Below are 16503 nucleotides of genomic sequence, written 5' to 3' on the forward strand. Positions count from 1 at the left end.
GGGTCATGAGCAACCGGTTCAATCTGGTTTCCGAAACAATAGAATTATAGGATCCATGAATGTATCATAGACATATTATATCCAAGAAAATGTATAGGATCCATGAATCAAGTAGTCCAAGATAAAATCAAAAACAACTATTATATTTTAATCATTTAACCATTCTATATTTTCTTCTTTTAATTTTGTGAACTTCTGAAATTATTAACCCAATGAGTTTAACTTCTTAAAAATTACTAATGTAAATTAAGCTAATTTTGTAAATAATATTTTTATTTCTGTAGATAATCAATATGTTCTTATTTACTTATTTATTGCAAATTAAATTATTTATTAATCGTTTACAGAAATAAATTACCTTAGCTTAAAAAATATATTAGGTCCATTAGATTTCCAAGATATTTATAATATACAATTCAAATTTTTAATTAGTTGCCACTAAATACTAATATAATTATTTTATTTTTATACTTTTTTTTATAAGTTACAAAAAAATTAAGAGAAAACTTATACTTGTTTTTCTACCATAAAAATTATTTAGAACTTATTATATTATGTTTTCTGGATTTTCCAAGTTTCTTCGGGGAAAATCCATAGATATAATACAAAGCCTAAAACAGCATAGATATAACAATAAAATCAAACACATTTTGCATTCCAAACATCAAAACGTGTAGATCTACTAAACATTGAAGGATTCAACGAAAAAGAGATAAATGTTTAACTCTCCTCCTCCTTGTTCTCCTAGAAACATGGATGCCTTAATTTTTCCACCATATACATGCATATTCATGTATATCCAAAGCCTATCTCGATACAAATCTTCAAATTGCCTTTTTAATACTCTTTTCATTTCTGATATTTACCTTGTGTGGATGTGTATTAAATTCTAATACCTCACATAAATAATATATATAAAAAAAAATTTATGAAATGTTTCTAGGTAATAAAGAAAACTTTTTTTTATTTACTCCAAATAATATAATAATACGATAGAATTCAAAAAATACAAACACCTTTTGTTAGTAGTAATTTACTCATTTTGGAAATGCAAGTTTTAAGTAAGGGTGCAAATGGATCAAATCATGATAAAGTTTGAGATCCAATCCTATTTGACCTATTTCGGATCACCCCCTGTTCGGATCTTCGGATTGGATTTGGATCGCCCCTATCCGATCCAATATATGTTATATATTTATTTATATAAATATATGCATAATACATATGTACATGTGTTATTTATTTATAAATATATAATTTATATTATATTTTTGTAAATTTGTTATATTATTTATTTTTTATAAAAAACATGTATACATAAGATGAAAATAATAAAAAAAATACTTGTATTTTTTACTTTTCTTTATTTAAATTCATATATTTTATTTTTCTTTTAATAATTTATTAATTTTTAAAGAAAATAAATCGGATCGGATCAGGTCTGAATATCCGACTTTCCAATCGAATTCCAATTCAGATCCTTGCCCATCAGATCTAATCGAATCTTCGGATCAGATTGAATCCACCATGAACGTTGTCAAATTAGATTCAGATATACCTTGATTCAAATCCGATCTAATCCGTTTGCATCCTTATTTTCATCATGCAGAGATAGACTCCAGACACGCGTCTGATCCCAATTCCTTTGTCCATGTCAATGCGACAATGCTCTGAAGACTAATGCATTCACAAGGTCCATTGGAACCTTGCGTTTCAAGTCCAGGGAAATCACTGCTGGAGAGTGGAGCCTCTTTAGCTCTTCCCGGAGTCAAATGTCTCTCTACCTCTTCATTCGACTGAAGTAAATTCTAGGACGTACTGGTTTAAATTTTCAACTTGGATTCTCTCATTCAAATGGTTGGGACAACTTGGCTTGGATGATAATGATGATTCTCATTCAAATCCAGGTTGAACTCATGTACTATACGACACAAGAACAATAGAAGAGATAATACACTCCATTCTGCAATAAAAGCAAAAAAGAAAATAAAATAAAAACTGTTCTTTCTTTTACTTCATAGGGAACTCTCAAAGGCAACAAGCATTCAGGATTAAAACCATTCCTGGAGTAGAACTACATGAGCACTCGACTACAAGACGTATATCACCAAGCCTGTAGAGAAGACAGATGCGAAGGAAAGCGCTATACAGACTTCATAAAATGTTATTGCAATTATGGGAGGAAGATATGTCCCCTCACTAGGCTTGTAGAAAAGGCAATGAGAAGGGTTCAAATTGTTTCATACGTGAGCTTGCACCATTAAAGGAGATGGAGTTGCTGTTACCGGAGGAAGATGAATCCCCGGTCTTGATACCCATCCTTTGCGATTCCTGTAGGCCTCAACAGCCTGCAAACGAAGTCTCTCATGCGAAGCACTTTGGAAAGTCTTCAATGCCTTCAAAAGCCACAAAGAATATTTAAAAAGAAAAAGAAAAAAAAGGAAAAAAAGAACACTTCACAATCACATCATTACACTACAGAATATATAACAAAAAAAAAGTTTAACATATGTTTTGTGTTTCCTGTGTTAAACGGTCATCTCATTAGCACAATTTTTTTCTCGAAACATCATTAGTAAAATTCTCAGTTTTTATGTACATCAAAACGTTCAGTAGCATGGAGATGATACCTTGGGAAATGCTACCAACTTTGGTGGAGCTTCAACTATTTCTCCAAACTTGATTTCCTCACGCCCAGGGAAGTCTAGCTTCTCCTCTGTCTTGGCTTTCTTGTGCTTCATTTTTCTTGCTTCCAGGTACCTATATGAACATAACCTCTAATAATCTAACGTTTAAGATGATAAACAACATTGAGTTGACACTAAGAAAAAAAAATAACGGGAACAGATAGACTTCTCTCACTTTCCCATCATCTATCAAAAGATATCAAGAAGGCAGAAAAATTCAGTGCTTATTATTACTTTGAATCCTTAAATTAGTGTGGCTACACCTATTGGTAAAAAATACTCCTAAAATGCTTACCTTTTCTTGCGATCCCATTTCTTTGAGCCAACTATACCAAGATCCTGCATCGATACATCAAATCGGTGGTCTTGAACCTGCTTCCTCTTTCTCTTTCTTTTTCTTTTATCATGGTCATCCTTATGTGAAACTTTCTCATCATCATTGGATTTGAGAACTGTCACATTTTCATCATCACCATCCACTTCGAAATCACTGGTATTACAACCAGATTTATCCTTTCGATTCAGTTTCTGCAAACGAATCAGATTTGAGTAAAATTTGTCAACAAAAAGAATATACTTTTATGTTAGAGGAGTTTGGACAATTGAATTTCAATAAATTATGTAATTATTGGAACAACATCTTTGTGCCCCTAAATTGTGGTAGTTGTACATGATGCATATTAGGAAAAGTCAGGTCATACTCTATAGGAGGAGGATTAGCCCCTCCAATACCTTTTACATTAATGCATTAATGCAAATATTACATACAAAGAGACAAAAGAAAAGTCCCTAACAAATATTTATTTTCTCTAATTCCCCGTGACTATGATAACCCATAGTGCAGTAATTCATCAGCACACTGCCTAGACTCCCTTATTGTTAGTGCAAAACATTTAAGAAATGATCTCCACATTCTTAATTTTCTGAATAATAATGATAATTGATTTTTATCAGCAATAATCATAATTGATTTGGACAATGCTCGGGACTCATTTGTAAGGCTAAAGAACTGGTCATGAAAAGGCAAGCTCTTCCATCCTATAACTTTATTTATTTGAAAAAAGAATAGGATATATTTACAAGAATGATAAGTGCCAAGCGCTTCAATCACCCCAAAGCAGTGGAATCATGTAGTGTTAAAATTAAGATCAATCATAGAAAATCAACATATTAATGAGAAGAAAAGGCAAAAAAGTAAAGAAAAGGAAATTCAGAAAATATAGGGGGAGCCCCTTTTTTTTCCCAGCCTCCCAGGAAAAGAAAAAGGAAAGGAATGAAGAAAAAGAAGAATGTGTTGATTGGACAATTTTAAGTTCTTCCTTGCTTATCAGTTCTGGTTTTGAAGCCTTCAAGGGTTCAATACAGCATACACCAACACCTATTGTCTTGATGGTGTCTCCATGATACATTTGCAGCTTGTACTCTTTCCTTTTTTAATGAAATCTTTCCTTTTACTATCAAAAAAATACAGCATACACCAACATGTGTGTTGATTTAACCCTAACATATAAGAAAATAATAAAAAGAAATTACTATATAAACCCATAAAATGATTAATTTAGTGTGATAATGCCTATTTCATTATTACAATCTCAAAAATTAAAAATATAAAAATATTTTAGAGTGCCATGTAGAAGGAAGTGCTTAAGTGAGGTGACCCTCCACTGATGCCATGTCACCTAGTGTTGCCTTGACAACTATGATATCAGCTAAAGATTATTCATGCAAGACTTCACAAATTCCAACTTAACAGTTTTTCTGTTCAAGGAGCAGCATATGTTTGCTTCTTTGTTTGCTCTATCTTCCCTCAAAGAAAAACCAATCTGAGTTTTTATTCCCTTCTCCACTCTTTCTATGTTTAGATGGAATTTGGGATTTTGTATAAATTTGAGGGATTCAGAACTGGGCCTTGTTTCAAACCTTTTACAAGCTCTTGATGAGGTTTTCCAGGACACAAGTAAACAAGATAGTAGGCTCTAGGCTCTTCATCCTTCAGGGGTTTTCAGTTGTGCTTCTTTCTTTAAGTCCTTGTCGTCGTCTTCTCAACTTGTAGTATCATTCTCAGCCAAAGAAGTTTGGTGCCATCCTACCCCCCCCCCAAAGTGTGTGCTTTTTGTCTGGAGACCTTCCATGGCACAATTAAAACCTGTGACTTGTTGCACAGGAAAAGATCTGGCTGGTGCCTTGGGCTTTCAGTTGTGCTTCTTTCTTCAAGTCTTTGTCGTCTTTTTCTCAACCTGTAGTGTCATTCTCAGCTAAAGAAGTTTGGTGTCGTCCTATCCCCCCAAAGTGAGTGGTTTTTGTCTGGAGGCTTTCAACGGTGCAATTAATGCCAGTGACTTGTTGCAGAGAAAAATATCTGGCTGGTGCCTTTCCCAAATCGATGCTATTTGTATGAGTCTAATGATGAGACAGCTTATCAACTGCTTATCTCCTGCCCCTTTGCCTTGTTGTATTTGGGATTGGTTTTTTGGGTAAAATACAAAACATCCCCTGAAGTTTCTGACAATCATAAAAACATCCCCTATAGTTTCATTTTAAGAAATACCTCCCCTAAATTTTTGAGAAACTCAACAAAAACCTCCCGTCCCTTAACTTCCCAGACAGAAAATTTTAGACTGATGCACCAGTTTTTTTTCAAATACCCATTCTACCCTTTTATAAATTATTTCACATGCAAAATTACTGAAATAACCCTGTTTTAACTTGACAACAACCTCCTTTAACGGTCATCTTATAATGTTTTTATCGAGTTAAAGCAGGGTTATTTCAGTAATTTTGTATGTAAAATCTATACTATATATAAAAGTGTAAATGCAATGTGAAACTTTTTTTGGACTAAAATTATCCCTATACTTCTTTGTTGAAAAAGGGTATAAAAGCCATTTTGTTATAACTTTAATGCCAGCTTTATTAATAGCTAGTAAAATGCCCATAATTGTGAATTTAATCCATCTTTAATGGTAAGGTCGAAAATGTAACTTCAATTATTACTTCCCAACATCATTTAATCCCCTCTCGTTAAGTCTTATACTTAAATTATTCACTCCCATTTTATCTTATTAAATTAGATCTGTGTCAATATTTTTAACAATATAAATCTATATATTTTGAAACTGACTCAAAAACAAAACCACTTTTACTTCAAGTGGTGGCTAAGCAATTCAACCATCCAAATCAAATTGATTTACCTATGAAGTCATAGTTAGGTAATATAATTTTTTAAATAAAAATAAATATAGAAATTACAAAAAATGTAAAAAAAAATAGACAAATTTATAATATTTTTATAAATCAAATAAAAAAAAAGTGTAATAAACAATAATTATTTTTATTGGTAATGAAAATGGAATACATAATTTAGAACTGGCCAAAAATGAAATTATTTTACTGCTTGGCAAAGATCGATAGTTCAAATTTTGGGCCAAACATGTTAACCTTTAATGTCATAAATAAATAATAAAAGTTAAAAAATATAAAAATACAAAAATGAATAAAAAACATAAATTTTGCAAAAAAACATTTAGGCACATTTATAATGATATATATTTATCATATTAAACAAAAAGTAAGTGTAACATATTAGAATTATTTTTACACGCAAAAATACAAAAAAAAAATTATAGAAAAAATTGAACACATTGATAATTCTATATTTACACTACTATTAAAAATATGAATAAGATTGTGCAACTTTCTTTTAACTAATATACTCATTTTTTTTAATTTAGTCTCTAATTAATTATGAGGTTTAAATTGTAAATTGAACTACTACTTTTCACCCCATTCAATTCACTCTATTTAAATCTTACATTTTTTTGATAAATGAACAAAAAAATATACACCAAAAAGATTAAATATTACTTTCCACCTCATTTAATCTACTCTAATTAAGTCTTATACTTAAGGTATCAAATCCAATTTTCTCTTATTAAGTCCTATATTTTTGAGTTATTTTTCACTAATAAATGCTACTAATTAGATCTATGTCAATATTTTTAACAATACAAATCCATATATTTTAAAATTGACTCAAAAATAAAACCATTTTTTATCCAAGTGGTGGTTAAGCAATTCAACCATTTGAATCAAATTGATCAATCTACGAAGTCATAGTTAGGTAATAATATTTTTAAAATAGAAATAAATATAGAAAATTATAAAAAATGTAGAAAAATTAGGCACATTTATGTAATCAAATTAAAAAATATGTATAATAAACAACAATTATTTTTACACTACTATTAAAAATATGAATAAGATTGTAGAATTTTCTTGACTAAAATACTCATTTTTGAATTTAGTCCCTATTTAATTGTGAGGTTTAAATTGTAAATTGAACTACTATGTTTTTTTCTTTTTTTGATGAATGATAATAAAAGAAATTTAGTAGGTTGATAAGGAATATGTTGGTGGTCATTGTACAGTGGGTGGTGAGATCAGCAAATACTTTGTCAGATGTGTTAGCCAAGCAAGGGGTAAATAGGGAATAATTGTTTTGGGCTCAGTTGTGATTCTTGCTTTTCTTTCCTAGTTTACTTGTAAGATTCAAGGAGGGGATGCAACTCTCGCCTCTCCCTGGGATGTTGTATGAACTCACTCTAAATCTACTTCTGAATTAATAAATTGAACTACTATGTTTCACCACATTCAATTCAATCTATTTAAATCTTACATTTTTTTATAAATGAACAAAAAATTGATACAACAAGAAAATAAAACATTACAAAATGAAGAATCTAGCCAAGCAGTAGGGGTGCAAATGGATCGAATCATGATCCAATCCAATCCTTTTTGTCAAATTCGGATCACTCCCTATCCGATATGATATAACACACACATATGTTATTTATTTATTTATAAATATATCATATTGCATTTTTTGTAAATTTGTTATATTATTTATTTTTTATAAAAAATGTATATATGATAAAAATAGTTGAAAAGATAATTGTATTTTTTGTTTTTTCTTTATTTAAATTGTTATATTTTAATTTTCTTTTAATATTTTATGATTTTTTAAATTAAATTGGAATGGCTCATATCCAAATATTTAGCTTGTTTCCTCATCGGATTCGCATTAAAATCCATGTTTAAGAGATGCGATAAGATCTGTTGTTAATAGTATTGGATCATATTTGGATATACCTTGATTCGAATCCGATCCAATCCGTTTGCATCCCTACCAAGCAGGTAGGCTTGTCAATGATATCTGAAACATCACAACCCAATCCAATTATCACGTATTTGGATGAGGTATTATTTATGTAATCAGATTTGGATTTTGCAATCTACATCCAATTAATAATAATAAATATAAAATATAAAAACAAGAAATACACAAAAGTTCATAGAAAATTTTGGATATATTATTACTATCATTATCATCATCTAGAATCGTCACATGCAAAGCATGTGCATGCTTACTAGTAATTTATAAAAGGGTAGAATGGGTATTTGGAAAAAACAGGTGCATCAGTCTAACATTTTCCGCCTAGAAAGGTGACGGAAGGGAGGGTTTTGTCGAGTTTCTCAAATGTTCAGGGGAGGTATTTATTAAAATGAAATTATAGGGGAGGTTTTTATGATTGTCAAAAACTTCAGGGGAGGTTTTTGTATTTTACCATTTTTTAATCAGCAAAATGAGAATTCCATTCACTTAATAGGATTGAAACAGAATTACAGCAGAAAGAAACAATGCATCAGAAAAAGTTACAATAAAGCCCAAAAAAGTTGTTGCCTTTGAACTCCCTGTTTAGCTAAAGAGTCAAGCAAACCATTTGCAGTTCTCCTAATCCATGTGAACGAGGCATTAAGTTCCCTTGCTATGCTTACTATCTCCCTTAATCGATGTCTGTAGATCCAAGGGACATTACTGCTTGAATTGGTCCAAGATATCACTTTTTTTTAGTCAATTCTTAAAATCTGCTTGCTTGGCAATCTTCAGCCCTTGTATAGAGCTAATAGTTCAGCTTTTAAGGAATCACCTTCCCCTAAGGTTCCTGAGTACATAGCCAACACTTTGCTTGAGGAATCTCTGATTACTCCACCAATACCTGTCATACCCGGGTTTCCTATAGAACTCCCATCAAAGTTCAACTTAACCTTGTTGCGACCTGGCGGCTTCCACTCCATAACCTTTCTTTCCTTCTTCTCATCAGTGTGGGCCACTTCTTCTCAGCAGTGTATTTGGGATTGGTTTTTCTCTCTCTTTGGATGCAGGTGGAACACCCCTGATAGTTTGGACAGGTTGTTTGACCCTTCTACCTCCAGGTGGCCAAAAAAGGGGGAGATTTTGGTGGAGATGCACAAGGGCAGCAGTGATTTGGACGCTCTGGGAGGAAAGATACTTGCAAATCTTTGAGAAAAAGAAAAGAAGTAAGAAAGTTGATTGAAGGGATTTTGGCAAAAGTGGCACTTTGAGTAAAGTCTTTGAATTTGTTCTCAGGCTTGACTTGTGATGATGTGATAAGGAAGTGGGGAACAGTTGCAGCCCTACCCTCTTCCAAGAAGAAAATTTTAAGAGATTGAGACCCTCCTGAGTCAGGTTTTCTTGAACTGAATTTTGATGGAAGCAGTTTTTGTATCCTTCTGGAATAGGAAGGGTGATAAGAAAATGGAGAAATTGTGGGTTTATACTCAGACCCTATTGGAATAGATGACTCCACAACAGCAGAATTGACTACAGTGTTTTTTGGGATGCAAAAGGCATTGGAGATGGGGTGAGAAAGTTGGTAATTGAAGGTGATAAGAAATGAAAATGGAGAAATTGTGGGTTTATACTCGGGTCCTATTGGAATAGGTGACTCCTCAACAAAGGAATTGACTGCAGTGTTTTTTTGGGATGCAAAAGGCATTGGAGATGGGGTGAGAAAGTTGGTAATTGAAGGAGATTCCAAAGTAGCAATAAGCTGGTTGAAACAGAATGAAACGACTCCTTGGTACTTCAGAAAAGAAATCAAGAAGTTTAGAAGATTCTCAAGGGACATGCATCTGTTACTTCAGTGGATTCCAGGGTCGGCTAATAGACTAGCTGATCAGTTTTTTTTTATCAGCAGAAATTTAGTTTTATTTCATTCAATAGAAAATAGCGACAGCGGGGCCTAGTACAAAATGAATATATAGTAGACAAACCCTTTCCTTATATGTGAGTTACATAGAAGCCCAAAACAGGTGTTGTATTCTAACTCCTTGCTTAGAAAGGGAGTCAGCAAATCCATTTGCAGTCCTACTCTAATCCACTTAAATTCTGCCCCTATGTCCTTTGCAACCTGTTCCACTTCCCTTATAACACGCCTAAGAGTCCATGGGATATGCCTGTTTGTATTTGCCCAAGAGATAACTACTTTTGAATCCCCTTCTAAATTCTACCTCAATCGATCTGAAGCCCAACTGTTTGGCTAATCTGAGTCCATGCCAACTGGTCATGAATACAATGATAGTCTAGCTGATCAGTTAGCAAAACAAATGTCTCTGGGCTCAGTTGTAAGGTTAAAGAACCAAGGGTTTTCTAGGGTTGAGAGCATTGGATTTACAATGGGGGCTAACCAAGGCTACCCTTGGCTTCTAGCTGTGTTTTTACCTTAATAAAATTTTCCTGTTACTGATAAAAAAAAGCAGCATATGTTTGTTTTTTTTTTTTATCGGGAAGTAGAAATTAATTTTATTAAAATATGACAGATTAAGTTACATAAGAAAGGGTTTCCATTCACCCAAGAATCAGAAATCTGAATAGAAAAGCTCAATAAATGGATTACAAAAAGCCCAAAACAACTGCTGTCTATAGACCTCCTATTTAACAGTGTCAACCATCCCATTTGCAGTCCTTGTCCAAGTAAAAGTGGCAATTAGGTCCCTTGCCAGGCTTTCTATTTCGCTTAAGAGCATGTCTATATATCCAAGGTACATTACACCTAGTGGTAGTCCAAGATACAACCAGCTTTCAATCCCCTTCAACCTCCAAGTTTTTAAAATTTGATTGTTTAGCAAGTTTTAGGCCCTGTAGCAGTGCCAACAGTTCAGCCTTCAGTAAATCCCCTAACCCTATGGTCCTGAATACATAGCCATCATTTTGCTTGAGGAATCTCTAAGGCTCTGTTTGGTTTGTGGGATGATTTGGGTGGGATGGAAAAGGATGGGATGGGATGAGAAAGTGTGAAGTTTTCATTTTCTATCATTTGGTTTATGAGAAAATTATTGAGAGAAAACATTACATAAATCAGAGTTGAAAATAAAACTATTTAGCTCCAAAAATCAATTGTCCCTCTAAAAAGTTTCGAACTCTCATTGAATCCATAATTTTTCACATAACAACGGACCATTGCTATCCATGAAATGGCATTTGTGAGAAGGCACTTTAACCCACTTTGTCCTATAGTATCATGATTCATAAATTCTTTTTCTTCCTGTAGTGATTTCAAGTGCCCATAGGCTCCAAATTAGATTATAGGGATCATGACTGGTGACATGGACTTGGATGAGACTATTCCAAGCAAAGGTGTTTGACAGGGAATTTGGTCGAACATATGGTGGGTGATTGCAATTTTTCAGGTTTAGAGGAGATTTAAAGGTGGGCTTCAACACTACTGGCTTGCCAAAGTTGGGATTCGTTTATTGGTTTCTGGGCTTTGAACATTGTATCTGTTACAATTGAAGGGCATCTATTTGTTCTATAGTTGGATAAATTCTGAAAATAATTAATTATCAGAATGAGTTGAGTGCATTTGGAAATAATTTATGAAAATCACAATTTTAATCGAAGGAAGGATAGTGGTGTTTGGAAACATTTGGTGGAAATCATTGTATTAGGATAACAGTAATATCCATGTAGTAGACAGGGGAGATAACATAGAGTAAGAGATGGAGAGTTGAAGAGAAGAAAAGAGCACTGTTTTTTCAAGAAAAAATAGGTTATATCTTAATCGAAGTAAAATGGTAGAAGGAAATCAAACACTGGAGAGAGAGAGAGGGAGCATTGGCATTGGCATTGGTTGTCAGAAACCATGGCAGCCAGGCCCACTGTGATTGCAGCATAGGAAGTGGAGACAACCATCTATCTGAAAATGTCACTGGAAGCTTGGACGTTGTTATTGGGCATAGGAAGTGGAGACAACCATCTATCTGAAAATGTCACTGGAAGCTTGGACGTTGTTATTGGGCATTGGAAGTGGAGAAAACAGACAAAGAACTCTTTTAACAAGCAAGACTGATACTTTTTCCCTTTATTTTCTCACCAGGGTCGCACTGTTTTTGTGCGACCCCAAATCCCAGTTTTTGAGAAAGTGTGTCCCTCTATTTCCCATCCCATTTTCGTGTGCCTCACAAAACAAACATGGGAAAGTGGAATATTTTAGGAATATTCCATCTTTCCCACCTCCTTCTAGCAAACCAAACAGAGCCTAAAGACACCACCAATACCTACCATTCCCGGGTTTCCCATAGAGCTCCCATCAAAGTGCCCACCCAAACCAGTTCTCTCTAGTATCTCTCAAGGAGAAGTGACCAATCAACAAAATCATACGCGCCTTCTCTAAACCCAATGTACACACCACCCCTTTCCTCTTCTTTTCCTCATTTCCACTACACTCATTTGCCACCAAAATTTATCTATATGATTTGTCTTCCCTCAACAAACTCTCTTTTGATATTGTGAAATTACCAATGGTAACACCTTCAATCTCCCGGCTAAGACTTTTTCAATGAATTTATAGAGACTTCTCACTAGACTTATTGATCTAAAATCCTTTGATACTTTTGCGTCCTTCTTCTTGGGAATCAGAGCTATGAAAGTCTTTTTTTTTTCGATCAGCAAAGGAGATCAGAGCTATGAAAGTTGAATTTATTTCTCGAGAAACTTCCCCTTCATGATAGAACTCGTTGAAAACTTCCAACAGATCTCCTTTGATAATGTCCCAGTACTCCTGGTAAAAGGCCATGGAGAAGCCATCCAGCCCTAGAGCTTTAGATCTTCCCATTGAAAAGACATCCTATCTAACTCCTCAAGGGCAAAGACGTTCTCCAATGTTGTTGTCGAGGCTCCACTCTAGGCACTCTCCACTGTTGCCATGTCTCTTATATGCAAATTTTAGAGACTAGTGATTTAGCAATCCTACCTAGGAGATCTATCCAAAAAAAAAAAAACAATCCTACCTAGGAGATTAGAGGGCCAAGAGTCACCTTGAAAACTATAACCATGTGCTCTAAGATAAGTCATTCTAGCAGTTGGAAATTTTTCCATTAGAACCAAAAGAGAGCCTTCAAATAAATATATCAAATGGTAAAAAAACATCCAACAAGCTTTAAGTCTAAGGCCAATCAGACGCTGGGAAATTTTGCAACGGAGTTGTTTGAAACACCAAACACATGCAGAACTAGAATGATTGAAAATTTATACTTTAGTTATGATACTTCAAAGGTTAAGAGATATAGGTTTTTCTTGTTTTCATAAAGAGGCTAAGGCTTTCAAGTAAAAATAAAAATTTTATTAAAAGAAAAGGCTTGGGTACAGACAACTACCAGGGTGTTAAGATTACACCCATCCATCTACAGCACAAAACAAACAACAGAATAAAACACCAACTTAAGATCACAAAATAGAGTTAAATAGTTGAGAGCCCTCCCAAGATCAAACAGATTAAAATTCCTCATCAAGTATTTCTTCTTGTCCATCTCCTTTGACTCCTTCTTCATCCCAAGCCTCCCCTCCTCCCCCAATTGCAATCTTCTTCTCATTTTCTTCTCTCTTGCTCTTCTCAAAAGCTTTCCTAGTGAACTCCTCTCCTCCCCAAAAAAACAGCCCGCCCTAAACTCTTGCCCACTTTGACATCCATATCAACCAAAACATCAATCTCCACTCCCCCCCCCCTTCTCGCCCGCCCTGAATGATGTAGTTGTAATTGACCCCTTTTCGCTGACTCGATTACCCCTTTCCTGGCCTCAACTCCAAATCTTCTACAGTAGCTGGCGGCCGTTGTATTGGAATCCCTTGAGACTCTTGACACTTGTTTCCCTTAATCTCTGCAGTTTTCAAACTCATACCTTTATCTTTTGAGCTTCTTTTCTTGTAGACTTTCTTGAACTTGTTGGTAGGACCAGCACACCAGACCATTTTTCAAACGTGAAAAACTTTTGGCACATGGACAAGCTGGAACTTGCCCAGATCTCTTGCTTTTTTCAATGGTGTTGTGTTTTCTTATTTGTTTGACATCATAGGAATAGGTTGATTAGTTTAAAGGGTCATGATCGTATTGGAGTTTTTTTAAGAATTAAGAGAAGTTGATATTTGAAATTCATCTTCTATTCAATACAAGTTTTAAAAGGCAACTTGTGCCTAGGATCACAAGCATTACAGGATGTGCCACACCTGATTTTCTGCTATGTGTTGATGAACTAACCTCAACTGTAAGCTTTGTGGTATAGTTTAGAGGCTGGACCTCATGCCTCATTGTGCGGAGTTTGTTCTATGTATCCTTTGATTTTTAATTAATAAATTTGCTATTACTTACCAAAAAAATATGTAGTTAATGATCAAAAAATGTTTTAATAAGTAGCTTACAGTACTACAGATTGTAGTATGATTTTTAGAGTTTGAATAGTTTATCCTAAACATACAGCGCTACAAACTTTGTGTTAATAACATGATGCTCTAATTTTAATATTTTTTTCGAATATACGTTCGCATGTTGTTATATATTTAATCTTTCACTTTTAAATCTTTTTTATAGATGGTATCCAGCTTTGTTTAAGTGCATGCCTTGCATCTCAGGCTGTAGGAAACACTATAGTTGCATTTATTGCTTTTAAAACATTGACCTGTTCAACAAGATGTAAATGCAATCTGTTCCGAGATATGCATGGCCATGTTACTGATAAGGTGTAGGGCTATCAACACATAAATTGATGATCAGAATTGAATCTTTCTAGTGTTTATCTATTTTGAAGTTGTTTTTAGTTTCTTTAGTTTTAGTATGACTAGTAGTGGATATATGGAATTGTTTTAGGAGTTCAAATCAATCTTGAGTGTTTTAAGGGTTATAAATGGGCTTATCTTAGTCAGTCCCAGCGCAAGAGTCACTTTTGGCTTGTTTTCAAGACTAAATTGGATTCTATAAAGGGAGATCAAAAGTGTGAATTGATCAATAAAGATAAAGGTACCCTTGTTTGAATATACCAAATTAAAACTTAACCCATTTTCCTTTTTTTTAACGTCATCGCAATTACAATGACTATGGGGAGCTTAAAACCAAGCAATGATTGAACGCAACAATGGTTTCATATCATAGTTTTTGCCTTTTAAGAAAGTAAGAAATAAAAGTAAGGCATGACTGGTAGAACTCAGAATTACTCGTGACACTTTTAATGAACTCAAAATAAGCCCCTTACTTGTTTTGGCCTTCGCTTGTGCTCGTCGCCCGTTGAAATCTGTAAATATTCTGAAAGGCGCATGAGGCAAAAAAAAAAAAAAACTATTAGAAAAAAAGTAATTCACAAACAACTAGGAAGTAACAGACAGTCAGACAAGTTCCAGAAAGATAAGAGTGAATTTTAAAGGTAAGAGGATTCTTCTCTTGTTAAATCAATCTTTAACTTCAAAGGAACAGAGAAGCAGTACCTTGGTTTGTTCGAGGTTTGGAAGCGATGGTGGTTGTATTGAACTCCATGATCCGACGGAGTTTGGAAGGCAAAGCATCGACCTCGCCGGGTTTCGGTGGAGGCGGGAGGCGAGTGTAGCCTCCATGAGCCGCTAGAAAGTTTTTCTCTCTCCGCCTCCGCCCTTTTCCTCCCATCGCTCGTTTTCCCGCTTACAGTTAACCTATTGTTTTTTTGTTTCTTTTTATCCTTTCTCACCCGCATGCCAAAGCCGGGGTATCACCAACAGTGGCTAATATTAGAGACCAGATCTGCTACTCACACAGGGCGCCCGTATACATTATTATTCACGAGAATGCATGGTGAGATGTGCCTGTGAGTTCAGTGTGAGGCGCCCTTTGTGAGCAGCAGATCATAATTCCTAATATTCACTTGTGCATACGGTTTTTTTCCGAAAACGCCCTTAGGCAAATTCATAAATTACTCAGTTACATTATATTCTGAATTAAGAATTAGGGAGCCAAGAGGTAAAGACCAGGTTACATAGGAAGAACAGGAAATAACATGCTTGGCAAGGCAATGTGCAACTCGATTACAAAATCGAGGAACAAAAGTAACTTAGTAAGAAGGAAGGTGAATAAGATATCTCTTGCAATTCATAATGAGAGTGTGAATACTCCATTGAGGTGTAGAAGAATCATCCAACAAGAGAAGAATAACAAATTTTGCATCACCTTAAAAAAATTATGGAGGTTAAGCCTAAAGAAATAGCAAAATTGATGCTCTCCCAAAGAGGTGTAGTCTCGATAAGCAAAGCTGAAGAAGCTTCCAAGGGAATAGAAGGAGCAAATAGAAAAGCACCATTTGCTCCCTGCATCACAATACCATCTCCTAAAGTATTAGATGAAGTTGCTCCATCGAAATTTATTTTGACATAGCCAGTGGGTGGAGGAGTCCAATGAGATTGTCGAATTTGAGTCATAGCAGCAACATCAGATGGTTGAGGAGCGTAGATTTGGGAAGCAACTTCATTAAGTAGCATCCATTGAGGGTGAGCTTTGTAGATAATGATTTCAGGTCTCCAAACTTGATTTTGAAAGATGAGAGCATTACAGACAAGCCGTATGTTCCACGGTATAATGACGAACTTGGTGCAAAGAGGGAGGTGGTTCTCATTGGAGTCCTAGTGGCGAGAAATCCACTCATTAACACTTTGGTGGGGATAGGA

At 34.5% G+C, this 16503-nt stretch overlaps 1 protein-coding gene across 1 annotated transcript; it reads right to left on the reverse strand.

Annotated features, from left to right (window-relative positions):
• Positions 1-1873: 1873 nt before the first annotated feature.
• LOC148847885 (coiled-coil protein) lies at positions 1874-15591 on the reverse strand. Its single transcript, XM_088952540.1, has 5 exons — positions 15298-15591; positions 15069-15118; positions 2983-3215; positions 2631-2760; positions 1874-2396 (listed from the first exon to the last, which is right to left on the reverse strand). The coding sequence occupies exons 1-5, from the start codon at positions 15470-15472 to the stop codon at positions 2241-2243; spliced, it is 744 nt and encodes a 247-aa protein (XP_088808666.1). The 5' UTR covers positions 15473-15591; the 3' UTR covers positions 1874-2240.
• Between the last annotated feature and the right edge of the window lie 912 nt (positions 15592-16503).

This window comes from Nelumbo lutea, chromosome 6, assembly GCF_056320005.1.
Source record: "Nelumbo lutea isolate HS-2025 chromosome 6, American lotus-T2T, whole genome shotgun sequence".
In the NCBI taxonomy this organism is placed as follows: domain Eukaryota; kingdom Viridiplantae; phylum Streptophyta; class Magnoliopsida; order Proteales; family Nelumbonaceae; genus Nelumbo; species Nelumbo lutea.

Bases quoted from the DNA above. Each gene is read 5' to 3' on its own strand.
- LOC148847885 (XM_088952540.1), bottom strand. From the start codon at position 15,472: ATGGGAGGAAAAGGGCGGAGGCGGAGAGAGAAAAACTTTCTAGCGGCT. The intron at 15,119-15,297 runs GTACTGCTTCTC...TGCGCCTTTCAG, and splicing joins CAAACCTCGAACAAACCAAG to AATATTTACAGATTTCAACG. The intron at 3,216-15,068 runs GTAAGGGGCTTA...ATTCGTTTGCAG, and splicing joins ACAAGCGAAGGCCAAAACAA to AAACTGAATCGAAAGGATAA.